Raw genomic sequence first — 27,702 nt, 5'->3', positions numbered from 1 at the left:
TTCAATAGGAAATCCCGGAAATATGATTTTTTTGGAGAGATTTTCTTATTGTTTTAGATGGGAAAGGAGAAAAGACCAGGAATAAGAACAAATCCTACACTCAGGAGCTACTCAACAAGGTTTTGTAAGCCTTTCGTCGTGGTTTCACTTAAACTGTTTGTCTCCAATTAGAAACTTTCCCTTGTTTCCATTTGGATTAATTTGTTTCCAATAGAAGCATTTTACGCTCGCGTATTTTTCTTGTATTTAAGAAGTTTTCAAATTATATTAAAGAATTTTCACTAAACAGTAACACTCTAAAAGAGTCAAGGAACAAATTTATGTAATTTTATTCAGAAAAAATATATACTTAATGTGTTGAACCTTCTGTCAAAATTAAAGCGCTTGGAAATGGTTTTGAATTAGGACATTTACGACATTTACCCTACTTTTTATCACAATTTAATCAGGAATAAATTGGTGAGAAAATTGTGGCGCAGAAATTACCCCCGACAAATCATTGCTCTACCTGCCGATTTTACTCGGAGGTTTTTTGAATTATAACGGTATATTCTAGCACATTTAGAGAAATTCTGTAGATTTCCTATGCAGAAATTTTGCCGAAAATCTGCATAGTCTCTATTATCTCAACAAAAATATCGTTGATTTATCAAGAAACTGTAGAAGTTACAAAGAAAATGATATGCTCTACTTAACAAGCATTACCGATTAAACATTTTAGATAACTAAAAAGAAGCATTAATTGAGGAAAAATATATAAATTGAATTGAAATGCGAGCAAAAATACTAATTTCTTAAAAATCGCCAATCGAATGATACAAAAAACACGAAATTTAGGTCGACACTGTGTTTAAAATTATCACTTCACTATTCTCTACTTATAACATGACGTCGCAGAATTCTTTATTTTATATAAACACTGTGAAATCACCAAGAATAACTCTATTGAATTTTGCAAACTTCAGTGAAAAATATTTCATCTTTTCTGACACAGCTGTCTGGAAAGTCTGGAATGTAGAAAAATCTACAGAAAATCGGCAAAATATCTACAGAAATTCGTCAGAGTGTGCACCAGGATTCGTCAGAAAATCTGCAAAAAATTCTGACGAATTTTGTATCAAGCCCAAATAAAATTCGTAGGAATATCTACAGATTTCTCGGCAGATTTTCGGCAGAGGTGTAGATATTTTCTGCAGAAATCTTAAAGATATCTGACGAAATTATTTGACGGGCCCGAATGACAGCAATAAAGTAGTACCTGATGAAAATTTAATGAGCAAATTTTTTTCATAAATTTGCTCACTTCTCATTAATTTGCTCATTCATTATCAATCGTATTTATGCTATTTTAATCTATTTAAACCAATTTTTGTGACTCGAGTCCACTTTTTATCACTAAATGAATCGATTTCTAAAAGCTCTTGACGAAAATTGCACATTAGGACACATATCAGAAACAATTAATGTGAATCACATTAACATTTTAATGTGAAATTTTCTAGTGTGATACCACGGTGATACAGATACTACAAATATTGACCCCTAAAGTGCTCTAGCCTTATACGGGCTTCAGACCTAAAGTGCTCTTCAGATTAGAGGTTTAGTCCAGTTCCCGGAGATTTCAAAATCTTAAATAGCAACCAATTTTATTGCATTTTCTGAATTTAATACGTCATTTGTCCTTAATAATCCAATCCTAATGTAAATTTTTTCAAAAAATCTTGATTGTTGAAAAATTAGAGCAGTTAAGCCATATGGCTAAGTCTCAGGTCTGAAGCCCGTATAAGGCTTAGCAATCTGGCTTAACTCCTCTAATTCCTTATCAGGCGTGATTTTTTTTGGGAAATTGTTGTTTAAGATTGGATATTGAGGGCAAATAATCCATTAGATTTTGAAAAATCAATAAAATTGCTTGTTATTCAGATTTTTGAGTCCTTCGGGAACTGGACTAAACCTCCAGTCTGAAGCCGACATTAGAGTAACTTAACTTAGAGATGATTACTTTACCTTTTATAAAACATATTGGTTGATTTTTTATTAACTTGAAAAAAAAAATCCTCATTCTATAGAATCTACCGGTTATTCAGTGCTCCACAATAGTGAGATGCCGAGCATGTCGCACATACATAAATCCCTTTGTTCACTTTGTGGACTCCAAGAAGTGGAAATGCAATTTATGCTACAGGGTCAATGAATGTGAGTAGAAAAAAAAGACATCTAGCAAGAAGATGTTATTGGAATATTGGGGGATATTTTAATATTGCAGTACCCGATGAGTTTCAATATGATCCGGTGAGTAAGACGTATGGTGATGTGACACGTCGTCCGGAGGTGAGATCCAGCACAATTGAATTCATCGCTCCCAGTGAGTACATGTTGCGTCCACCGCAACCTGCCATTTATCTCTTCCTGCTGGATGTGTCCAATATTGCCGTCCAGTCGGGATATTTGAATACAGTCTGTGATACACTGATGGAACACCTGGACAATTTGCCGGGCGATGTGAGGACACAGGTGGGCTTTATAACATTCAGCAGTACTGTGAATTTTTATCATTTGGCCGAGGGTTTCAATCAGCCGCATGAGATTACGGTATTGGACATTGATGATGTCTTTTTGCCATGTCCGGATAATTTGCTGGTGAATCTCAAGGAGTGCCGGGAATTGATTAAGGAATTGCTGTTACAACTTCCAAAACGATTTTCTGGTGTGCATGAGCCAAAATCAGCTCTAGGTGCTGCACTTCAAGCGGCTTTTAAGTTGATGGGTCCTTCGGGGGGGCGTGTAACGGTGTTTCAGGCATGTTTGCCAAATTGGGGCCCTGGAGCCCTTCAGTCACGTGAAGATCCCAATAATCGTAGTTCCAAGGAGGTAACACATCTTGGTCCAGCCACAGATTTCTACAAGAGATTGGCCCTAGAGTGTTCAGGACAGCAAATTGCTGTTGATTTGTTTCTAATGAACAGCCAATACAGTGATCTGGCCACATTGTCGGGTATCAGTAAATTCAGTGGTGGCTGTATTCATCATTTTCCGCTGTTTAATCAGGGAAAAGCGCAACAGGTGGAATCTTTCAAGAAGTGCTTTGAGCGCTATCTTACACGAAAGATTGGTTTTGAGGCTGTGATGAGGGTTAGATGTACCCGAGGTCTGGCCATTCACACATTCCACGGCAATTTCTTCGTGAGATCCACGGATTTGCTGTCACTGCCAAATATCAATCCTGATGCAGGATTTGGCATGCAGATCGTGCATGAGGAGAGTTTGTCGGATCTGCGGAGTGTGTGCTTCCAGGCGGCATTGCTGTACACAAGTAGCAAGGGTGAAAGGAGGATTCGGGTGCACACACTTTGCTTGCCAGTAGCTGTCAATCTCACGGAGATTCTCTATTCGGCTGATGTGCAGTGCATGGTGGGACTTCTGGCTAAGATGGCTGTAGACAGGTCTCTAACAGCGTCTGTGGCAGATGCCCGGGATGCCCTTATAAATGCCACAGTTGATGTACTCTGTGCATTCAAAGTGGCACAGAATCTCCCGTCTGGGCTGACAGGGCAAGTGGTAGCACCACAAAATCTTGCCCTTCTTCCACTCTACATATCGGCCCTTCTCAAGCACGTGAGTGTTTTTTTTATTGGCTTGAACTTTGACCCCTTGTCCCCCTTGTCCCTTGCTTGCTAAAAAAAAATGGATTCTCTGATTATTTCCAGCCTGCTTTCCGTGTGGGAACGAGCACAAGACTCGATGATCGTGTCTTTGCCATGTGCGAGATGAAGAGTTTGCCGTTGGATCAACTGATAAGGTACATCTATCCAGACTTTTACAATATAGACAGCGTCTTTGAGAATCCAACGGCAAAAGTGGAGCCGGCCAGAATGCAGCTATCAGCAGAAAAGTAAGTCTATTGAAAATTTAAATTTAATGATTTTTACTGTGTTATCCAGGGCATGACATTTCCTATGTTTCCCATATGTTTCTAGCGAGCCGAAAAAACTTTTGAGTTTATTAGCTGTTTTTTGTCTTTGTAGAATGAATTAGAAAAAAATACTAATACAAGGTAAAGGCCAATTTAATAACGAAGAGGCAACCGAAAACCCTAAATTGGCAACCCACGTAGTTTTGAAGATATCTCGTGAAATGCGTACGAAAACAGGGAAGAAATTACACTGAAACCGATCGCACTTTTCAGAGCTAATGTCACCCCCTGGTGTTATCACACTTGCACATTAAAATTTTAATATGATTCACATTAATTGTCGCTGGTGAGAGTCCAAATGTGTAATTTGTGTGTTTGAATCATTTTATATTCAAAATTTGATCTATATTTGTTGATAAAAAGGTAGACTTGGCCCGCAAAATTTGATATAAATTGATTTATAGCATTAATGCGAAAAATTAATGCGATTTTCTCTTTAATTTTTTAATGTGAAAAATATTTATGCTTTAGGTAAATTTAAAAGTTATTTTTGCAGGCCAAGCCCACTTCTTTATCAATAAATAGAAAAACCCTAAATATTAAGTGACTCAAAGACACAGATAACATATTTGGACGCTCACAAGCGACAATTAATGTGAATCACATTAAAATTTTAATGTGCAAGTTTTATAACACAGTTAGAGACTTCAGATTTTCCACAACCTTTTCTACAGAGAATTCGTCGATTTTGAGTTATTAATATTATATATTTTGACTCCTTACGTCCTTACGCCTTAAGGGGTCATATTTTGGTACAATTTTGGAAATTTGAAATTTCGAGGTTTTTTTTTTGACATCACGCTGTTTGTCGATCTGTCCGGCCTTTACCATACCTAGAGGCTAAACGGTTAGAGATATAGACTTGAGACCTTCGGGAGATCCCCCTAAGTCGACCCTGGGATCATTAAAATGCCACTCATTTTCCCGTGCTCCTCCGATTCCCCTCCAAAACCATTTTTTCCTTCTAGAAAACGCGTCGTTAGATTTTATTTTAATTTCTGGATATGTTTTAGAGGTTACCGAGGCGAACATTAGGACATGCATGAAAATACGTTTAAAGCATTCTTAATAACTGGTTTTCAAGGTCAAAGGTTAAAAGGGCTCTAGAAAACCTATTTCTCAACCGAATGTTATCATCTTTGAGCTGTTTGGAAAGATCTTAGAATACCTGACAAGTCTGAACTGGTTCCAATCGATTATGAATCCGTAATGAATCGAATCGAACTCATCGAACCCTCGAACCGGATATAAAGAAAAAAATACATAATTAAAAAAAACAGATAATGTTTAAAAAAATTTAATTTAGAAATGTTAACGTAATTGCCTTACGTCGAAAAAGTACAGTACTGGCCACAAAAGGTCTGTATTTTTACTCAGAATGCGTCAATAGTGATGTCCTGCTGGGACAAAAAAAAATAGAATCACTTTTATTTATAGACATAAACTGAAATACATTTCAAATATTTCAATAAAAAGAAATTTATTGTAATGTCAGTAATTCTTTAGTATCTTGACAATTAATTTTCCAAGTTTGGATAAAGGAAACTATGGGAAATTAGAGAAAATGGATATTTTTTTTTGAATTGAATAAAAGAATTTTCATTTTTTATTGTAACTATTCAAAAAATTTTTTTTTGAAAACTAAAGAAAAATTTAAGTAGTTAAACTCAAAAGTGAAAGCCCTTTTTTTAGGGAAAGTAGTACTCAATATTACTGATCATCAACCAATCAGAATTTTTGAGATTTGGTATTTCGAGAAATATATATTTTTTTTAAATTTTGCAAAAAAAAAAACAAAACAAAAAATATAATGTTGTTGTGAAAAAATTGAACATAAATTCAAAATGGAACATATTGTCTTAAAAAGAATAAAATTGCATTTTAATTAAAAAAAAGAGCAAGAACAATATCTCAGCTTTTTAATTATTTTATAAATATTTTCTCAAGTTAACAGACAGTTTATTACTGTATTATTATTTTTAATGAAAATAAAGCTGAACTGAAAATTTCGTTTCCTGAAAAATTGTCTAAACGAGATTCGACAAATTGTAGTAGGACTGTTGAGCTTAGATGAGTTGGAGGGAGAAAGCCCGTCCTGACGAAGACTTTTCTAAGCCAATGGTACCAATCACTGTTCAGCTGGGGTGGTGACTTGAGGGGTGCTATAACGGCGGCTAACTTCAAGTTACGATATCGATATAGTTCCGCTAGGTGGGGTTGTGAGTTATGAGTGCTCGACGAGTTATTCCGAAGGCACAATTTAATCGGCTCCTCAACTGGTCTTCACCAGTGGAGCGAGGAGGACACTGGATTCGTGGTCTTTTTGGAATGGGCAATGGGGCTCAAGGGGCTCAACCTATGGGAGGCTAGCGATGAAGCGTGCTCCAGCATGTTCTGATTCGAGGCCTGTAGCATTCGTGCTACAAAATGCTGTTTTAATTGACGATATCTAAGACAACTTGGGAAAGTCTCTTTTAGATTAGAGTGACCGGTGGCAGCCAAAATCCCTAAAGCCAAAATCCCGAAATGTTCAAAATCCTGAAAGGGATGAAATTATGTGGAGGAAAATGTTTAGAATAATTTCGCAAGACACAGAAGATTTCCCTTTGCCTTCAGCAAGCGAGGGTGCAATCGTGGGAGTCGCTATGACACTTTTAAGAATTCGGGATTTTGGCTTTCGGGATTTTAGCTTTCGGGATTTTGGCTTTCGGGATTTTGGCGTTCGGGATTTTGGCTTTCGGAATTTTGGCTTTCGGAATTTTGGCGTTCAGGATTTTAGCGTTCGGGATTTTGGCTTTCCGGGTTTTGGCTTTCGGAATTTTGGCCCATTCGGGATTTTGGCGTTCGGAATTTTGGCGTTCAGGATTTTGGCTTTCGGGATTTTGGTCCATTCGGGATTTTGACCGGGACCCTAGAGTGACACTGCTTCACAGAATCTCATAATCTCATAAGATTTTAAAACTTAAAGTGATTTTAAAAGCTTAAAGTAGACAAAAAAAAGCTTTTCATTTTTTTTCAAATCTTTTAGATTGGATTCTCGATCAATCTTCCTGCTGGACTGTGGAACACAAATATTGATATTTGTGGGAACCAATGCTCAACCAAATATCGTAACTGGTGTATTTGGTTAGTTTTAAATTTATTTAATATTAATAAATTGAAATATTTTTTTTTAACTTTTAATCCTTTTAAATTTCCAGGTGTTCCGTCTGTTAATGATATTCCGGATTTGTTCTTTACGCTACAAAACACCGGAACACCCGAAAGTGAGGCATTACATGCATTTATTGAGGGTCTTAATGATGAAAAACCATTTGCTGCATCTATTCAAATTATAAGGTAAGTGCGGAAATGTTCTTTTTGTTTTGTATTTATTTCCATGGCAGAGGTTGAATGGTTAGTAAATGAATGAGTTTATTTTTGACAGAGATTCAAGCAGCTATAGGAGCCAATTTACGGAGAAACTCATAGAGGATCGTGCAGATAATTCCCTCTCATATTACGAATTTTTACAGCACTTGCGATGCCAAGTAAAATGATTCTTTGTACTGAAACCACGAAAGAAAAGAATAACATTCAATTACGACGAAGTTACTATGAATTATTAGTGAAGTTTTAGTGGTTTAGATTTATTAAAAAAAAATCTTCAAAGGAGTGAGAGGTATGAAGGAGAAGTGTAAAGTGAAAATGCCGTAGACGGTATTTTTCGGATATAGAGAATGATAGAAAGGAGAAGGAAAAGGACAGCAAATAGATGTGTATAGATGGAGAGAGGGGAAGATGCATAAGAGAAAAAAAAATTATAAATTATATTGACGGAGTCAGGTGAATAGGAAAGAAAGAAAAAATGATAGTTTTTAATTTTCATCAACTCACAACATCGCATTTTGTTTTGTTATCCATTGGACGTAGATTTTAAGGATGGTGATGAAGAGAAAACCAAAAGAATAATGAACATTAAACACGCGAGATCAGACATTTCTTTTTTTTTTATTTTTCATGAACATTGCATCGTGTACAGATTTTTTTTTAAATAATTTAATAAATCAATTTTTAAACATTCAATTCATAAAATGCCCAAGAGACACTTTTCTTTAAAACACTGCAAATGATTTTTTGTTTCTACACAATGTCATTCGGAATTGTACATTCTTAATTTTTTTTTCTAATTTACTTCAACAGATGATAGAAATATACATTTTGTCATGAAACATTGATAAAGTGTTATTTAAAAATATTAAAGAGACAAAGTTTAAAATTGATATATATAACCTATATTGTCCTCAGTGTCTTTTTAAAATGAAGAAAGAAGAATATAAATTAAACTAAACCCTCTATAAGCCAACAGAAAAGAAGAGAAGAAAATGGAAAAGTGATGCAAAGTAATAGAATGATTAAATAAATGGCATAAATAGGCAATAAATCTCATCGTCTTTTCACTCTTTTTTTTTGTTGAAATTTCATCCACAAACATAGGTTTATTTAACATGTAAATTTTTTAAATTGTATCCTCAATGCATTAGTCATTTTTTTTAAATCTTATTTTATTACAATTATACGTTTAATCACTGTAATCTAAATTGAATAAACAGCGCGAAAGGAAGTTATATTGGAAAAGGAAAATGTAACTGGAATGTTTATTTTATTTTATTTTTCTTTTCTTTTGTATTCTCCATAGGCAAAATTGCGAGAATGAGATTATTTCTGGCTTTTCTCTGGCCATTTAAAAAGAATTTCTTCCATAAGGAAAATAAAGGAGATTGAAAGCAAAAGCGAAAGAATTTCACAAACATTTCTTTAATTTTGCGGGGTGTACCAAAAGCAATTTGTGCAAAAAAATGTTTATTCTTATTTCCATGAGAGATTTTCATCTCTCATTCTTTGCTTCTCACTTACTTAAAGTCAGTGCTTTTTATGTGATTGTCGGAGTTTTTTTTTTATTTCATTTTTATTGTTATTCTAAAAAGTACTCTAAAAGACATTTATTGCTTAACAAGAAGTCCTACGATGGGTGTTTTTCTTTCCTCTTTCTCTATCTTCATTCCCAAAATACAACTTTATTTTTTTTCACAACTTTTACGTTTTCTAAAATTTGAAAAAGGTATCAACAGGGATGTTAGTTTTTTTTTATCTGTAAAGATTTATCTCTATAACGTTTACGTACACTCAGTGAATTTTAAATAGATCCACTTGAAAATTCCCTCTCAAAGAGATAATTTTTCATCAAATGCTTTCAAGCTTTTCAGTATATCTACTGGGAATAGATAATTAATTAATTAAATTTGCTATCACTTTATTTAACTTTACACTCCCACCTGTTCACTGTGGTCAGAGTATTACATGAAAATTTCTTCAATTTAATTAACAGACTTTTGTTAAATATTGCTAGAAACTATAAGCTAATTTTAGCTTAGATTCCTGCTGTTTTAAATTGGATTTTTATGGTGTAATTCACATTACATACACTGAGAGAAATCCGAAAAAGTTAAAATAACATTCCGGAAATGTTTATTTTACCCTGCAGTATTGATCCGAAATCGGTATAAATATTACCCTTTTTAGGTGTATTGGGGGTTAAAGTTACCCTTTTTCATGTTAATTTTACCCTTAAGGTGTAAAATTAACATAAAAAAATGTTGATATATTTTTACACCTAAAATGTGTTAGTTATGAGGAAAAAATGTTAATCGCACCCTATTTTTTTCTCAGCACTGAGAAAAAAAGAGGGTTCGATTAACTTTTTTTCCTCAGAACTTTAACACTTTTTAGGTGTAAAAATATATCCACATTTTTTAATGTTAATTTTTCACCTTTTAAAGGTAAAATCAACATGAAAGAAGGGCAACTTTAACCCATAATACACCTAAAAAGGGTGATATTTACACCGTTTTTGGATCAATACTCCAGGGTAAAATTAACATTTCCGGAATGTTATTTTAACTTTTTGGGATTTCTACCAGTGAGTGTACAAAGTTTAGTGATTTTTTTTTCAGAAGGCAAAAAACAGACTAACAAGAAAAGAGAAATTTTATGTTATCATAAAAATTGTTGTTTTCACTTTGGCTGTAGAATAAAAGTTCGGGAATGATTGTGATTATACATACTAAAAAATGTTTTAATTTTCTTTAAAAATGAGACTCACAGTTTGCGTTTTTTTTTCTAATAGAAAATTCATCGCAGAATTTGATTTTTCATATTTTTTGTAAATAACGTAATATTAACAAAAAGAAGAAAAAACATTATAAAATTGAGAATTTCAAGCAAAACCTAGTTTTGGAAACACAAAAGGTAAATTATTCTAAATATCGGTGCTTTAGTCCTACCGGGACCCGCCTTGCTACCCTTGTCTTCCTGCCAGTGAGAGCCTTGTTCGTTCCACTTTATGTATGGCGAAGAACTTTATTTTGGTGCTGACAAAATTTCTTTAAAAAATATGCTAAACACACAGGAAAAAATGTTTGTAAATGTTTGTGAATTCCTATGGGGGAGTTACGAAATGCTCCTGAATCGTATAACCCACAAACATGTTCGTAAAAGTTTGTACTTTTTTCCACAAACATTGTGCGTAACATAATCACTTGACGAGCATTTTTTGTACTTTTACAAACATTTGTTCATAAATGTTCGTAAGCACACAAAAAAAATGTTTGTAAAATTTTGTGATTTGTTCGTAAATATTTGTTTTCCTGTCGAGCATTTTACGAACATTTACGAACAAATGTTTGTAAAAGTACAAAAAATGTTCGTCAAATGATCATTTTGCAAACAATGTTTGTGAAAAAAGTACAAAATTTTACGAACTTGTTTGAGGGTTATACGATTCACGAGCATTTCGTAAGTCTGCCATAGGATTTCACATTTACGAACAATTTTACAAAATATTTTTTTCTGTGTAAACAGAGCATTTAACTTCCTAATAAGGTATGTATATATGTAATTGACCTTAGGCACTTCTATTATGTCTCCCCTTGGGCCGCTAAGATCCTGGGTCAGACATTACTGAAATACCTTCAGTCTCGAGCTGCTGAGTTTATCTGTCGCCTGTTATGAAACAGGTCGATGGACCTATATCTTTTGGGGTTGATTGAGCACGGGATATCACTGTTGGTGTCTGTTTGTCTCGAGACCGATGGATCGCATTTTACGTTGCTCACTCACCGTTCCAAGTCAATTCTTGGAACGAAACCACGAACTCGTATACGTAGGTTCTGAATCGATTTGTATTACTGATTGATGCATCTTGAATGTTTTTTTTTTGTTTTTTTTTATGTGGGTTACGCAGACTAAAAAAACTGCATATTTTCTTTACATCACTTCTCGACTAAATTCGATTCAATTCAATTCAATTTATTAAATTAGCAAATAGGTCAAACTGTCCTCTGTACAATAATTGTCCCTATACAATTAATTGTCTGGGATTTAAGGAGTGCGTGGCAGTCACAAATCTGAGGATAAGTTCCCTCTTCCGCTCACGAGGTAAGCTATTCCATAAAATAATTCCCTCTACAAACAGGGAGTTGTGGATAAATAAAAAAAAAATTGAATTCGAGCTCTTAACCCTTTAACGACGAGACACTTTTTACGGATCGAAAATCAACGATAAAAATTAAACCGATAAACAAAATTTGTGAAACGTTTTACATCTAACTTTGGAAAGTTCAACAGAGTCTGATTCGGTACATTTTTTACCTCTACGTGCGATAGGGACAAAAATAGCCCAAAATTTTAAGTTACTTTTCTGGCAATAACAATGAATAATAATTTTCAGTCTAATGAAAAATATTACGTATGAGTAATGTAGTTTTTATTCCCAAAAGGGGTTTGCTTAAAAAAAAATTTGAAGTATAAAAAATAATTAAAATAATTTTTCAATATGAGAATTTAAAAAATCGCCATTTTTAAGTTTAAATATTTAGTATACAGCAAATAGCTGGAGACTGGCAAAAAAATATCCTAAATTCGTTCAACCTTCTGCTTTGCAATTACGTACAAACATAAGAAAAAAATAACTTTAGGTAGTCAGGAAAAATTATTTTCGTTATGGGACACCGGTGTTCCAATCGTTCTTAAAGAGTTAAGCATATTAAAGTACAACATATTATAAACTATATTTTCTGAAATATTCATTTAAACATCTTAAGAATTCAGCATTTGGGATCCGATTTTTGGAAACAGATTTTGAAAAAAAAACATACTTTTCAGTTAACAGGATTTCTCAGTCAGACTATATTCATCTGACATCAAAATACTAAATTTTGTACACCCCGAAAAGTATGTTTTTTTTAAGTCTCCAAAAATCTGATCCCAACGGCTGAATTTTTAAGATTTTGAAATGAAAATTTTAGAAAATATATAGTTAGATGTTGTACATTTATATACCTAAAGACAAAAATTGGGCACTCAATGGGTCAAGTGGTAGAGCACTCGCTCTACGATGCAAGTGTCCTGGGTTCGAAAACCCTTTAGGTCACCAGGAATTATTCTGGCGTTAAAGGTGTTCGGATTGCATCCAGTGAGCTTCAGTGAACTTGATTGCACGGACATGGGACTGACAACCTCATCCCGTAAAAGAAAAAAATAAGAATTCATGTCTAGAAATCCCCTTGCGGGAAGGCCTTGTTCCTTCATGGAATGTTGTGCCAGCATTATTATTATTATTATTAAGTATACGTTTTGTGTACTAAATGATGAACTGGCACGATTTTGTAATGTAAATTACAATATTAATTTATCTTCCATTGATTATAAATACTGACATTTTGCTGAAGATGATTATCCGGGATCCCAAAATCCATATAATCCCTAATGTGCTACGGTTAAACGTATAGTCAAAATAATTATTAGATTACATTTCCATCAGTTTCCCACAAACTAAGTCATTTCTCACCTTAAGCCGAAAGTCCACTTAATCAGAAACTGATGGAAATATAATCTAATCATTATTTTGATTATAATTACGTTTAACCGTCCCTCGGCTTAAACCGTAAGTAAGTCCAGCACATAAGACAACTTGTGAAAACAACAATTTCGTCGAGTGAATTAAAAAAGAGGTTTTGAATTAAACCTCTCTGTACGAAACGAAACACACTGTTGTTGCGAGTAGTTTTTAATAACCCTTCCAGCCACTAAAGAAGTTCACATTCACATCAGGATCAAATGCTTTGGGCGAGAAAAAAAGTGATTTTCTTTTAGAGTGACTCTTTTACCTGAGATTCTCTACAATCCTAGCTTAAGCAGGGCTCACCGGATGTGCATAATTCGGGAAGTACAAAATATTTTCCATAAAAAATTAATATGCAATACCCATTTTATTTTGTGACATCTCTCTTCCATTCAAAGAAAGTCCTTAAAGAATGTTTGAAAGAAGAGTCTTAAAATTTTCTCAACAAATCCTAATCATGTAGGATCGGATGAACGTCTGTTCGACAGGGAACCCCTATTGACACTTTTGTCAAAATGTTGAAAATGACTAAATGTATCCAGTAAAATATAAGTAATATAACGTTTTTTCTGTAATATACCTTTTCCTATAAACAGAGATGTTCAAATTTCATATCCCAAATGGTACAGAGTAGGGTGTCAATAGGTGCTGACACGAGTTCTTAAAGTGTCAATAGACGTTCCTTTCACCCTAAATCAATAAATATTTCAATTGTTATGTTTTTTTTCGAATATTCGTATTTTTTAAAGTTTATATCTATATAGTAAATGCTTGATTTAGGGGAAACTGGGGCACCACTAAACACGGGGCAGCACCAAACACTAATTTTTATTTCTAAACTACTTGGGCTATTTTGACCATTTCTTCAGTGGACAAGCATCCCTATAATGCCTATAAATTTCTATAAATGTTGTCCTCTGAAGTCGACTATCTGATTAAAAAATCGCACTGTTTGGTGCTACCCCGTTTGGTGGTGCCCCAGTTTCCCTATTTAAAATGTTACTTTTTTGCCAATGCACATTTTTCTAATTACAAATTTATTAGTTTTTTCTTCATGTACATGCATATGATTAATAAATATGCGTTTAAAAATACCATTTATTGAAAAATTAGATTGAGGTAAAAAATTTAAGTGGATATTATTTGAAATACCTCGAGTGCACCTTTCATTGACTTTTTATAATGTTACTTACGCGCATTAACATTTATGGATACGTCGGAATTTTTCATTATGCTTTCAACGGCGCTGGGATAAAAGAATTTCGACCACATTCTATTTCAATCATTTTTTTTTCTTAAAATTTCCCCTCAATTTGAACCGCAATTCTTCGAATGAATTATCTCAGCATCACGTTTAGGAAAGTCTGCCAAATTTGCTTCTATTCTCAAGAATGTTCAGCTTTCAGGTGAGTGATTTTTACGAGTATATTTCGTCAGGAATTCGCCCACATTCTCTTTATTGCACTTGAGAGGCGAAAATTCCCTCCACAAATTCCACATCTCGTTAGATCACTTAATAATATTTACTTCTACAATTTTAAATAAAACACTATATATCTAATTGGGTGGTCGTGGTGAGGAAAAGATGGGAAGCATTTTTGTTTGTTGAGAATGACCGTTAGTATAGAATGGAGTATTTTATTAATTGATACTTGGCTCTGTGATTTAGTCTGCCAGGACATCTGCAAGGAAGAAAATTAAGAATACATGAGTACTTTTGTGTGCTCTCTAGCTGCAAATGTTTAATGCATAAAGGTGAGGATTATAGGATAGGATAGGGATAAAACTCTTGATGAAACAATCAAATAAACAATTCGAGATTCGCAAAATAACATATAAAAAAGTATAGTTAATTTATTGGCAAGTAAAAACTCATAAGAAAATCATACAAAAACAACTTGAGAAACTTTATTGAGTGATGCAGGAGACTATAGACTTCCTCTTGCGGCGTTTCTTGTCTGGGAGTTTATCGGCATCTGAGAAACAATTGAGAGCAAGTGCTTCTTTCAGCAAATCCGGCTGAAAGAATTGATGCTCTGGTGATGGCGTCTGGCAGGATTTTGGGGGAAGGGACGAGGGCCTGGACGGACAGACAATACACGTACCTGCTCTTTCCTCCTGAAACTCATCCTCATCCGACGATATTCGGTCTTCCACCAAAGATGATTGTCGTGAAACGGACTTTAAAAAATTAAAAAAATAAATAAATTTGATAAACTTTTTTTTAGAAAATTTACAAATGCTCTCAACTCACAGTGTTAACTCGCCTACGGGGCGGTGATCGTTTGTTCCAGAGCGCCTCAAGCTGATCAAAATGCTGGGATTGAGCTAGAGCCGCTTGTTCTGGACATAGACTCGTTTGAGATGCTAGAGATTTCATCTCGGCAATTTTGGAAATTTCTTCCATGCTGGCGGACACTGAGAAGCGTCTCTTGAGCCTCTCATCCACTTGTGCCATCATCACAGATGACGTTAAGTGTCCGTACTTCTTCTGCCACGTGTATGTATCAAGCGAGACCTCCTTCTTCAACAGACGTCGCGGTGTTTGTCGTTTTGGTCCAGCCGGCCTCAAATCCTCAACATCTCGGGCTGGGGCTGAATATGTGGGTAACTTGACATAAGACGCCGGTGTATTGTGCAGACAAATCACGGGCAAATTCTGACTGTCGACTAATTGAATCTACCAAGAGGAAGAAAGAGGAAATCGCAGAGTGAGTGCTGAGGCAAAAGTTTTTTTTTACCGAAACAGGATATTCCGAGTTAGTCCACTTGAACAAAGTTTTGAGATCTTTTCCCTTCAAGAGAGAGATCTGTTGATTCCACTCGAGAGACACTTCAAGTGGACTTTTTGGGTCGCTTATAGAAGCAATTGTCGTACGATAAGAGCAAATTTCAGGAAAGTATACTCCACAGAGCATTAAAGAGTCCACAATAGTGTTCTTTACCCTTTTTGAAGGATTGGGCACATGACCGAATCTTATTTTTTCTTACACTGAGAAAAAAAAGAAGGTGCGATTAACATTTTTTCCTCAGAACTTCAACATTTTTTAGGTGTAAAAATATATCAACATTTTTTTATGTTAATTTTACACCTTTTAAAGGTAAAATCAACATGAAAGAAGGGCAAATTTAACCCATAATACACCTAAAAAGGGCAATATTTACACCGTTTTCGGATCAATACTGCAGGGTAAAATAAATATTTCCGTTAATTTTACCCTACAGTATTGATCCGAAATCGGTGTAAATATTACCCTTTTTAGGTGTATTATGGGTTAAAGTTACCTTTTTTTCATGTTGATTTTACCCTCAAAAGGTGTGAAATTAACATTAAAAAATGTTGATATATTTTTACAACCGAAAAGTGTTAAAGTTATGACGAAAAAAGTTAATCGTAGCCTATTTTTTTTTCAGTGTACAAATTTTAATATTTATAGATCATTAGGTTTAACATTATTCAGTGGTTGCATTTTTTTTTTAAATTTCTTATCACTTTTTAACACCAAAGATGGTAAATGACAACTCAAGAAAAATGAAGTGATAAATAAATTCCAGCTTTTCAGAATTCTCAAGCTCCATAACTTATATCTTTAATGTGGTTTGAATAATTTATCTCGCGTTTGGGTTTTTGCATTTTCCTTTGCATGTTTTATTATGTATATCACTTCACAACAGCTTTATATGAACTTGTAAACCATCACAAATTACCTAAGAGAAACCGTTTTCAGTAATATAATAAAAATTCACAATTGTACTCTTCAATTCTGAGATAAATCTTTAAAAGTTAAATCTTGAATTCGACAAATGCTAACTCGTATTTTCTGATAAAGATCTTTAAATTTAAAGTGTTAATTTTCTTTAATCCTTGAGTATGAAACGAAATAATCTTTGCGATAAGAAAACTACAATAGAAATATTTAACATCTTTAAGATTTCTTTAATTTTAAGGCTGGTTTGAAAGACTTGTTAAATCCTTATTTATAGAAAATATTGAGATAAAATAGGAATAAAAGGAAGCATCATTAGCATTAGGCTCAAAAGAGGAAGTAATTAATTTTCTCTTTAAATATTCAACTGAAATCTTTAAGAGAAAAATGGGTTGGTGATGAATGTGAATCTTATTTCTTTAGAATTGTCTTTCTGATAATGCGTCGGGGTTCTTGATTGCAATCCAAAAAAATAATCACACAATTTTCCAGAGCTTTCAACACCTATCGTGTCTTTTTTAGTGGATCTTGGTTTGTATTTACTTTTGGATATTTATTAGTAAAGTTATTGCCTACATAATTTTCTCTACATCAATTTGAAATTATTTTAGAGTGAATTTATTACTGTTCGAATTCAAAGAAAGAGCAGTTATATAAACACTGGTAAAAATAAAAGAATCAAATTGATCCAAATTTGATTCTTTTGCAAAGGATGGATCAAATTTCATACGATGAATGCACATTTATCATAGTAGAACATGTTATTTTGATTCATCCTTTGCAGAAGGATCAAATTTAGATCAATTTGATCCTTTTATTTTTACCAGTGGTTCATTTCGAAAACAGCACTATACATTTCTTTTATTTTCGGAGTTTAGGCGAACATTTCGTCCAAACATACCTATGACCGAAAAAATCTTTATTTTGAATTATTGAACTGGCTGCATCGGTCTTTATCGGTCATGAATCGGTTAAGCACCGATAAAATTGAATAATTTTTTTTCGAAAATTATTGATGAGATCATATATTCTGTCAGTAGAAGAGGTAAAAAGTTTGGAGTGGTATATCTCAGCTCCTGATGAACATAATTGGATGAGTGAACTATTGTTGGAAAGCTTGGTTCATTAGCTTTCAGAATCTGGTATATGTAATTGGCTATGGGTAAATCATGGTCATCCAGAACCATTTATGTCGAAGAAGACACTTTTTGCAGCGTCATTTTTGACCATCTACTGCTGGGACCAGGAGTGACCCACAATTCTCGCACATGGACTGTTCGTTAGAGGAACTCAAAGGGTATAATTTGTGGAAGAAACTTTTTTTTTGGACGTCTTACTTTTTTTTATTCATCGACTTTTGCAAGAATTTTAACATTTTACACGCATAGAAAAAAATGACAGAAATCCTTCTATCTCATTTTCTGGACAAACTAATGAAGATATCGACTTGGAATGTTCTAAGTACTCCCCTATAAGTTGATCCAAGGAATCCAAATATCATATCAATTTCATCCCCACGTCTATCCTTCCCCTCCAGAAACCACTCTTTTAGGATTTTTGTAATTTTTTCCTTGCGTGTAAAATGTTAAAATTCTTGCAAAAGTCGATGAATAAAAAAAAGTAAGACGTCCAAAAAAAAAGTTTCTTCCACAAATTATACCCTTTGAGTTCCTCTAACGAACAGTCCAAGTGCGAGAATTGTGGGTCACTCCTGGTCCCAGCAGTAGATGGTCAAAAATGACGCTGCAAAAAGTGTCTTCTTCGACATAAATGGTTCTGGATGACCATGATTTACCCATAGCCAATTACATATACCAGATTCTGAAAGCTAATGAACCAAGCTTTCCAACAATAGTTCACTCATCCAATTATGTTCATCAGGAGCTGAGATATACCACTCCAAACTTTTTACCTCTTCTACTGACAGAATATATGATCTCATCTAATATTTTCTTACTTAACCTGTAGGGAAATTCTATAATTTTCGTGGCATTGTCACGCGTGAGTTCGAAACCTGACAATGCCATTCAAGCTTTTTTTGTCATATCATATAAGTTCAAAAATGCAATTCATTGATTTTTTAATGAAATCACTTTACTTGATGATTTCATGAAAATACAGTACGTCTTTGTTGATTTGTTTAACTAAATTTATTGTCATTTGAATTGCCAGAAATCTCAAATATGTGACTTCTGACAATGCCACGTGAACTGAAATGGCAATATCACGGCTACAGAATAGCATTTTCGAAAAAGCTCTCCTAAGATTCGAACCCAATTTGTCATATGGCATTGCCAGAGCGTTACAGAATTCCCCTCATGGCTTGTCTCCTTTTTCTCTCACCCTTCTGCATCCCCTACAAAAACCATGACTTTTGTTTTTTTTTCGAAAAACATATAGCTTTTCTATTTTCGGATATGGTTCTATTTCGTCCAAACACATGCACGACCGGAAAAATCGCCATTTTGAGAGACTAATCACTTTGAATGGATCATTTTAACCGATTTCGTAAAATACAGATTTTTTGGAAAGGTCTTGATATTTCTTATCCAATCAATCAGTGATGAATTGGTCAAGTAATCGTAATTGATTTATTTTTCTCGATCATCCCATTTTATTTGCGCGTAAACATGTAATTAATGACAGGAAAATTCTAAACTACACAATTCTTAGCCATCATAATAGTTTTGATCTGTGAATGAATTTAATCGGTAATAAACCGGTATACACCTCAAACATGCAAAAGGATAACTCACGGCGAGCTCTATGTCTTGAGTTCGAGCATTTCGTAAATTTATTAATTTAATTAATAAATTTAATTAATTAATTTTAAGTACCACAGATTGCCCCCTACTATACGTAAGGTTTTGTTTAATTCTAGCACTTAAGGCTTCACCGATTGAATATAGTAGATCGGATCGATGAAGATCATCCTCAAGTCCAAGAGATATACATAGCGATACATAGCCGTTTGCTATGCAGAAAAGAAAGAAAATAATTTATGCCTAACTAATTCAAAATAAAATAATGTGTAGAAAATTAAACGAAAACTTGATTAATATGTAAGTACACTTTATGAAAAGATAAACGTTATTCAGCAACGACTACACTAGAAAATGTTTTACTTTAACCCTTATTTAAAGCATTTTCCTCAATTCTGGGATAAATCATAAGGATTAAATTTTTAAACGGTTTTTCAAAGCTTGTTTCGTATTCTCCGAAAAAACTTTTAATTTTAAATTGTCACTTTTTTAAGGTTAAGATGTAGTCTAGTAATAATATAGAAAAATTTTAATTCATCACATTAAATATTTAATAAGCCTTCTTGACCTCAGGATTGAGGGGAAAATCCATGTAATGTATTTAAAAATTTAATTTCTGAAGACTGGTTAGAGCTTTGAATTTGAATGCTTTCACTCTCCAATGCATCAGAAATCTTATTGAAATTAAAATAAAAGTACTTTATTTTTTAAATTACCCGTCAACTCTGTTAGAATAATTTGTATATAAATTAATGATTAGAATAAGATTTTTTTTAACTGTGAAAAAAATTTATATAAATTTAAGTTTCACCGTGCAAAAAAAAACCAAAAAAATGTACCATCATTTCTAAAAGCTCATCAGGAAAATGTTCTAACCATTTCAACACATGCTCAATGACATAAATAAATAAGTACACATTTAGGAAAGCACACAGTTTATAATTTACATATGTGTAGACTTTCTCGCCTTCGAATGTGTATATTAAATTAATGAAAAATGTGATTATTTAAATTTCCGCTTATGATAATCATTGACGTCTCATGCGAGAGAGTAGTATTATGTTTGAAATTTCACCCACGCAAAAATATGCTCAACATTTTAAAGATGAAAACTTCCTCTAAACTTTGGCCACTTTTGCCATCATCCCCATGTAAATTACCATTTTATCCCCCTATTCACGCGAAATGTGCCGAGTTTCTTCTTCAACATTTTTGTTGGAAATTTATCTCTGTAAATGATGAATTTGCACAATGCTTCACCAAATTTTCACACAGAGATGGAAGTTTTGTAGATAAATTCTTGCTTATCATTTCAATTATGCGGTTAAGTCAGTTTCTTAATTGTAAAACGTGAAAATCATTTGTTAACATCGTTTGAGACAAATGAGAGATATTCATGTTTCACGAGACGAAGAACTTTTCAATCCACTTGAAAGTCAAGTGTGTTCATGAGCTATGAATGTCCCAAACGTGATGATTTATCAAACCATGGAGATTGAGCCCTAGGAAATTGATTGGACATGGGAGATTGTTTAGGTGATAAAATTGACGATTAGCTGTGCTTAAATTGCGAGAAATTAATACCTTAAATTACATTTCCAATCATCACTTTGTGAAAGAAACCGCGAAATTAGTCGAATCTCTTAGTGCCGTGCTTCTTGGAATTATGGAGCTTTTAGGACTTTTCTGTGTGCTTTTAATGTCCACTTTGACCTCAGCTGGACCTTTGGATCATAGGCAGACAAATTTGAATGAGTACGGTTTTGAAATAGTCGCGGACTTTGACAAAAAAGCAGTGTCTGAGGATAAGAAAAATACCTTTGTGTCCAGTATTCGAATTGGATCAGTTCAGAAGATCAGTGAATCTGAGTTAGACATTTCATTCACCAACGAAAATTTTGATCTAACAACAAGGTACGCCTACAAAGGACGAGGTGCTGAATTATCCGAATTAATCTTTTTCAACGGGAAACTCTATACTTTTGACGACAAGTCTGGAATCATTTTTCATCTCTTGAATAATGAATTGGTTCCATGGGTGATCCTTGGAGATGGATCTGGAAATGAGACAAATGGCTTCAAGTGTGAATGGGCAACAATTAAAGACAATCACATTTACGTTGGATCAGTGGGAGTAGAAAATTTCCTAGATGATGGTCAAGTTGAGAACTACAATCAGTTTTTCGTGAAGAAAGTCTCCAAAACCGGTGAAGTTATTCATGAAAATTGGTTTGACATCTATGACAAAATCAGAAATGCATTAAATATGCCCTTCCCTGGTTTTCTTATTCATGAAGCTGTTATGTGGTCTCCCATCAACCAAAAATGGATCTTCCTACCACGAAAATGCTCTGCAGAATCTTATCCTGATGCTGATGTTGATGCAATTGGATGCAATAAGATGATCATTGCAAATGAAGACTTCTCTACCATAGAATACTTGGATATTCAAGCTGAACCTCTACAGAAAGAGCGTGGTTTTTCAAGCTTTAAATTTCTTCCGGACTCCAATGAGAAGATAATTGTTGGACTGACAACAGTGGAAAATGGAGATACAATTAATACAGCAATTATTGCTTTAGATCTTGAAGGAAGGATTTTGTATCCAGAAACTCTTGTTGTCGATGATAAATATGAGGGACTTGCATTCTTCAAACATGTTGTAGACCCAAAGATTAGCCTATGGTAATAACTCTAATAACCCTATTAACCATCTGTACTTATTGAAAATTAAAGCGTTTGATAAAGCTCTGTATAAAATATTGAATTGAACTAAACCCGAATAAATGCACTAAATTTAGAAAATGTTACTATTCAATTTCGCTTCACTTATTTAGATTTTGCTAATTTGATCAGCAAATAGCCTATCTGCATTCGCTTTGCTATCTGTGTATAATAACGCATCACTGCGTAGTGTTTGTAACAAATGCAAATATAAAGGAAATGAAGATAGTCCAGTTGCTGATACAACTAACGATTTGTAAAATAACAAAAAGATGCAATTTTTCTAAAAGAGTGTATGAAAGCTACTAATGTGCAATTGGCAAAATCTTTTTGGTCAGTAAAAACTAAAATATTGCTCAGTAAAAAATCAAATTCGGTCAGTAAAAAATAAAATATGGTCAGTAAAAAACTTAAACAAATCAGTAAAAAATTAAATTTGGTCGGTAAAAAGTCAAATTTGGTCAGTAAAAAAATCAAATTTGGTCAGTAATAAATAAAATTTAATCAGTATAAAATAAAAATTTTGGTCAGTAAAAAATCAAATACGGTCGGAAAAAAGTCAAATTTGGTCGGTAAAACGTCAAATTTGGTCAGTAATTTTTTTTAATCAGTAAAATGTGAAATTTAATCAGTGAAAAATTAAATATGATCAGTGAATAATAATTTAGTCAATAAAAAACTAAAAGGAAATCAATAAAAGTTAAAACTTTGCATATCCTGATAAAAAGGATTGCACATTTCGTATTGCGGAAACTTCGTATTTTAGTACCTTTCGTATTTTACGATTTCGTATTTCATATTTCGTCTTTCCTAAATTTTGTGCAAAAATTAAACAGGTGCTACTGATAACTTTCCAAAGCACAGAAAATTTCCCTGTGCCTCAACATGCGATGCAGATAACTTCCCGAAGCACAAAAAATTTGTTTTTTTACTGACCAGGTTCTTTATTTTTTAATGACCATTTTTTGTATTTTGCTGATCAAATTTCATTTTTTACTGATCAAGTTTGATTTTTTACTGACCAAATTTGATTTTTTACTGACTAAATTTGACTTTTTTTGACCAAATTTTATTTTACACTGACCAAATTTTATTTTTTACTGACCAAATTTAACTTTTTACCGGCCAAGTTTGACTTTTCTCCGATCGAATTTGATTTTTTACTGACCATATTTTATTTTTTACTGACCGTATTTTATTTTTTACTGACCGTATTTTATTTTTTACTGACCAAATTTTATTTTTTACTGACCGAATTTGATTTTTTACTGACCAAATTTGACTTTTTACTGACGAAATTTAATTTTTTACTGATTTTTTAAAGTTTATTACTGACCATATTAAATATTTTACTGACCATATTTTATTTTTAACTGACCAAATTTTATTTTTTACTGACCAAAAAGTCGCAGCCTGTGCAATTGTCTTAAAAAAATGGTTTTCTACTTTTAGAAATTATGGTATATAAAACTTTATCAGTTGGTATAAAATAATTAATCCCATCAAATATTTTAATTTCATCGAACTTGAATGCTTTTCAGCTCTTAAACTATCAGATAACAAGCCATAGGATTGAAATAAAGAAAATAAATATTTCATGAAATTGAATATTTAATTATGTGTAGACAATACATGAAGAGTGAAATTTGTGAATTTTAATTTTTAATAAATTGATGTTGCAATACCTCAAAAATTCGCTATAACCATACCCACCATACCTATTCAATATTGAGCGGAATAATAATAATTCTGCTCACTGAAAAATAAACAATATCCCCAAAATATTTAATAAGATTCCTGAAAAGTATGAAAATATTTGAACTTTTATTGAATCATTTCGAATGCTTTAGCTTTTATTAAATATTTTCAGAATTCTACTAGCAAACAGAAAGGGACATTAAACCAGGAAAAAATCACACCCTTGGATGGGGCTATTAAAAAGTGTTAAGGAATAATTTTTCCTTTTATCACTCGTTTACAAAATTGTTTCTTTTAACTAAAGCGTGACTTTTTTCTATTTTTACAAGGGTTTTGATTTCTCAAGTTTCCGAAACTTTTTGAGTTTCTCTGGATTCACGTAACATTTTTTGGTTTTTCGGCATTTGTGAAATATTTCTTAGGCAGTTGACAAGTGTCTCTCAAGATATTCATCAAAAATTGTAACACATTCTTGCGGGATTTTACTGCTCGAACTCAAAGAGAGAGCAGTTATATAATCGACTTTTTTTCAACTTCTCACTGTGCTGGAGTTTAAACAGTAAGAGATATCGACTTCCGGTCTTCGATGACCCCTCCTCAAATGACATTATCTCGTACCCTACCTCTTTACTTCCCCCCCCTCCCCTTTCGTACGTTCCCTATCCCTCAAAAATAGGTAAAAAATTAGGTTTTTCCAATTTTGCAAAAAATTGGCCCAAGTTTTTTCAATGATTTTTGGATATGTTTTAGAGCTAGTCCTGGCGAACATTTCGCCCAAACATACCTATGGCCGGAAAATTCACTAATTTGAATTATTGAAGGTCAAATTTCAACCACTTTGGAAGGCTCATTTTTCAACAGATTTGGTTAAATTTGGATTTTTTGGAAAGGTACTGTAATGTCGAACCGGACGGCATCGGTCTTCATCTGTGATGAATCGGTTCAGTACCGATTTTTAAATAATTTTACATCTCCAATAATTAATATTCCCTAAAAATAATGTTTTTTTCAATTTTACTCGAAATTGGCCCAAGTTTTTTCAATGATTTTTGGATATGTTTTAGAGCTGGTCCAGGCGAATATTTCGCCCAAACATGTCTATGACCGGAAAATTCGCTATTTTGAATTATTGAAGGTTAAAAGTCAAATACTTTGGAAGGCTCATTTTTCTTTTTGGTTAAATTAGGATTTTTTAGAAAAGTATTGCAAATTAGAACCCGGCTGCATCGGTCTTCATCGGTAATGAATCGTTCAAGTACCGATTTTTTGATTTTGAAATGCTTTTGTAAAAAGCTAATTCACGGTGAGCTCTATCTCGTGAGTTCGAGAATTCCGCAAAGCTGGGACGCTTTGTCATCTTTTTTTTCATAATCACACCTGTTGTATTCTTACAATTTAGTCAAACACCTTTAATTGATTTAATATTCACAGGATAATATTCAGAACCGATAAATATCTTGTAAACGATTTATCTTTCTCAACTCTTTCTTTTTTTTAAGAAGCTAGTTACTGATGTCAAAATGTCATTTGAGATGAAAAATGACATTGAAAAATTTCAATTTTCAATTTCATGTTTTTTATTTTATTTTTATGAATGAATTTCTTTTTAATAGCCCCTTACGTCTTTAGCTGTACGAAAGGATAATTTATGGAGAGCTAGAACATTCTGCAAAACTAGGATACTGTCATTTTTTGCCATTAGAAATATGAATAAATAATTATATTCTTATTGATGTATGATCCACCCGTCCGTGTGGGTTATAGGGCAAGAATTGGAGCTTCCTCAAGACGTCTGATACTATTTCTTTGTAAAGCACTAGATATTTTTTGTGTGAAAAATTTTCTGTTATTAAAGACTGACCTTCGGGTTAGTCAAGTAATTACAATCAAAATTATATAATGTTTCCATTAATTTTTCATTAAGCTGCTGGTCTGTTGAAGACCTATGTCTCATAATCATCTAGGGCCGAAGGGAACACCTGTTTGGCAGCGAACACCTATTGACAATTTCGTCAAAATATTGAAATTTAGTTTAATGTAATCTAATAAAATACATGTAGGGTAAATGTCCTAATTCAAAACCATTTCCAGACGCTTTAACTTTGACAGAAAATTCAACACATTAGGTACATATTTTTCTGAAGAGATTTACATAAATTTGCTCCTTGACTCTTTGCTTAGTGAAAATTCTTTAGATATAATTTGAAAACTTCTTAAATACAAGAAAAATACCCGAGTGTAAAATTGGAAACATATTAATCCAAATGGAGACAAAGGAAATTGTCTAATTGGAGACAAACAGTGTGTAAGTGAAACCGTGACGAAAGGCTTCCAAAACCTTGTTGTGTTGCTCTTGAGTGCAGGATTTATTCTTATTCCTGGTCTTTTCTCCTTTCCCATCTAAAACAATAAGAAAATCTCTCCCAGAAAATCATATTTCCGGGGTTTCCTATTGAAGTATTTGCAGACACTTCAGAAAAACTCTTTTTGTTCACAAAATAAGTAATTATTTCATTTGAAAACTTCACGTACCGTTAACAATAAAGATTAGCACTTAATTTAACTAAAATTAGACAGAAATGTGACAATGTTAAACAAAAGGAATAAACAACAGTCACTTTATTGTGTTTTTCATTAGAAAACCTAGTCAATCGATGAAAAATTCGATGGTGAAAAGGTACACTTTTAATTTTTCTGAGATATTAACAAATTAAAATTTTTGAATATGAATGGATATTTGCTTTATTAGGAGCAAAATTAACTAATTAATGAAACTGTGGTATAGAAAATTATATAAATAATAATTTAGTACTGTATTTATCATGAAAACAATGACGTTTCCATTTGGAGTAGCGAAAAGTTTCCATTTGGAGCAGGTTTTGAATTAGCTTAATTTACTCTAATGAAGTTTTTTCATTAATCTATCTTTTTTATAAGTAGGGGGAACTGGGGCAGTAGTAAACAGGGGTAGTTGTAAACACTGTGATTTTTTCATTAATTTTAAGACTCCAGAGGATAAAACCCATAAGCATTCATAGATACCATGGGGATGTATGCACACAGATGAATTGGTCAATATAATCCTAACACTTTAAAAATAAAAATCATTTTTCTCGAAAATGTTAATATTTCGATTATTTTGGTCATTTGGATTTCCACCTAGAAATTGAGAACTGTGTAAAATAATCGAAATGTAGCAATACCAGTTCTTTCCTACAACCTTTAGGGTTATATTAATGTATTTACTAAAGATATTGAGATTCTCAATTTTTTAAAAGAATTAACAATTGGACAGAAAACAGCATTTGGGGTAGATGTAAACAGGCAATTTTCCTGTAATTGTAGATGTCGTGAGTGTAGAATAAATGGCAATTTTTTTTGTTTTCATGCGAAATTTCTAATTAATTGACTACGAAAAAATTGGTGGCTCTGTGTTCAATAAAAAGTCACATGATGTCAAAATATAGGGAAAATCCATTGAAAAATGTCTTTGATTTGCATGCTTTTAGTTTTTTGCCATTTTAATTATTCTTTGTTAAAAGTATAGTGATTTTTTGAAAATATACAGTCTTTATATATCTCTGAAGTAATTAAAATAATTGAAAGTGGTGCAAAGTTAATTTCAAGGGTGGAAAAAAGGGTGTTTACATCCTCCCCAGAAAGTGTTTACTTCTACCCCAGGCATTTTGTGAAAAGAGAAAAATGCATAGTGACACAAATTTTATTTTTATGGAAAACTCAAAAGTTTTCCAGCATCCGCATTACCCTCGATGTATTGCCTATACCCAAGGGTAAAACATGAGACAAGAAAAATTTTCCAAAAAACCACTGTGTGCTTGGAAAATCGCCTCAAATACCCATCTATCGAAAATGGTTACATGTGCCCCAGTCTCCCCT

General features: G+C 33.1%; 2 protein-coding genes across 2 annotated transcripts in view; one reads left to right on the top strand and one right to left on the bottom strand.

Annotated features, from left to right (window-relative positions):
* The window catches only part of LOC129801358 (protein transport protein Sec24A), a 34,825-nt gene extending 26,224 nt beyond the window's left edge, over positions 1-8,601 (top strand). Inside the window, exons 4-9 of the mRNA XM_055846298.1 lie at positions 2,070-2,196; positions 2,267-3,615; positions 3,708-3,892; positions 7,002-7,099; positions 7,174-7,312; positions 7,401-8,601. Of these exons, the coding sequence (XP_055702273.1) occupies positions 2,070-2,196; positions 2,267-3,615; positions 3,708-3,892; positions 7,002-7,099; positions 7,174-7,312; positions 7,401-7,512 (2,010 nt within the window). The 3' untranslated portion in view covers positions 7,513-8,601. The remainder of the gene's footprint in view (positions 1-2,069; positions 2,197-2,266; positions 3,616-3,707; positions 3,893-7,001; positions 7,100-7,173; positions 7,313-7,400) is intronic.
* A 5,403-nt stretch (positions 8,602-14,004) lies between these two features.
* LOC129801357 (protein qui-1) overlaps positions 14,005-27,702 on the bottom strand; it is a 144,631-nt gene continuing 130,933 nt past the window's right edge. Inside the window, exons 22-24 of the mRNA XM_055846297.1 lie at positions 15,169-15,594; positions 15,020-15,095; positions 14,005-14,596 (exon numbers count right to left, since the gene is read on the bottom strand). Of these exons, the coding sequence (XP_055702272.1) occupies positions 14,580-14,596; positions 15,020-15,095; positions 15,169-15,594 (519 nt within the window). The 3' untranslated portion in view covers positions 14,005-14,579. The remainder of the gene's footprint in view (positions 14,597-15,019; positions 15,096-15,168; positions 15,595-27,702) is intronic.

Source organism: Phlebotomus papatasi, chromosome 2 (genome assembly GCF_024763615.1).
Source record: "Phlebotomus papatasi isolate M1 chromosome 2, Ppap_2.1, whole genome shotgun sequence".
Classification (NCBI taxonomy): Eukaryota; Metazoa; Arthropoda; class Insecta; order Diptera; family Psychodidae; genus Phlebotomus; species Phlebotomus papatasi.
The sequence above is the reverse complement of the archived record's forward strand: the minus strand, read 5'-3'. Positions and strand labels throughout refer to the sequence as shown.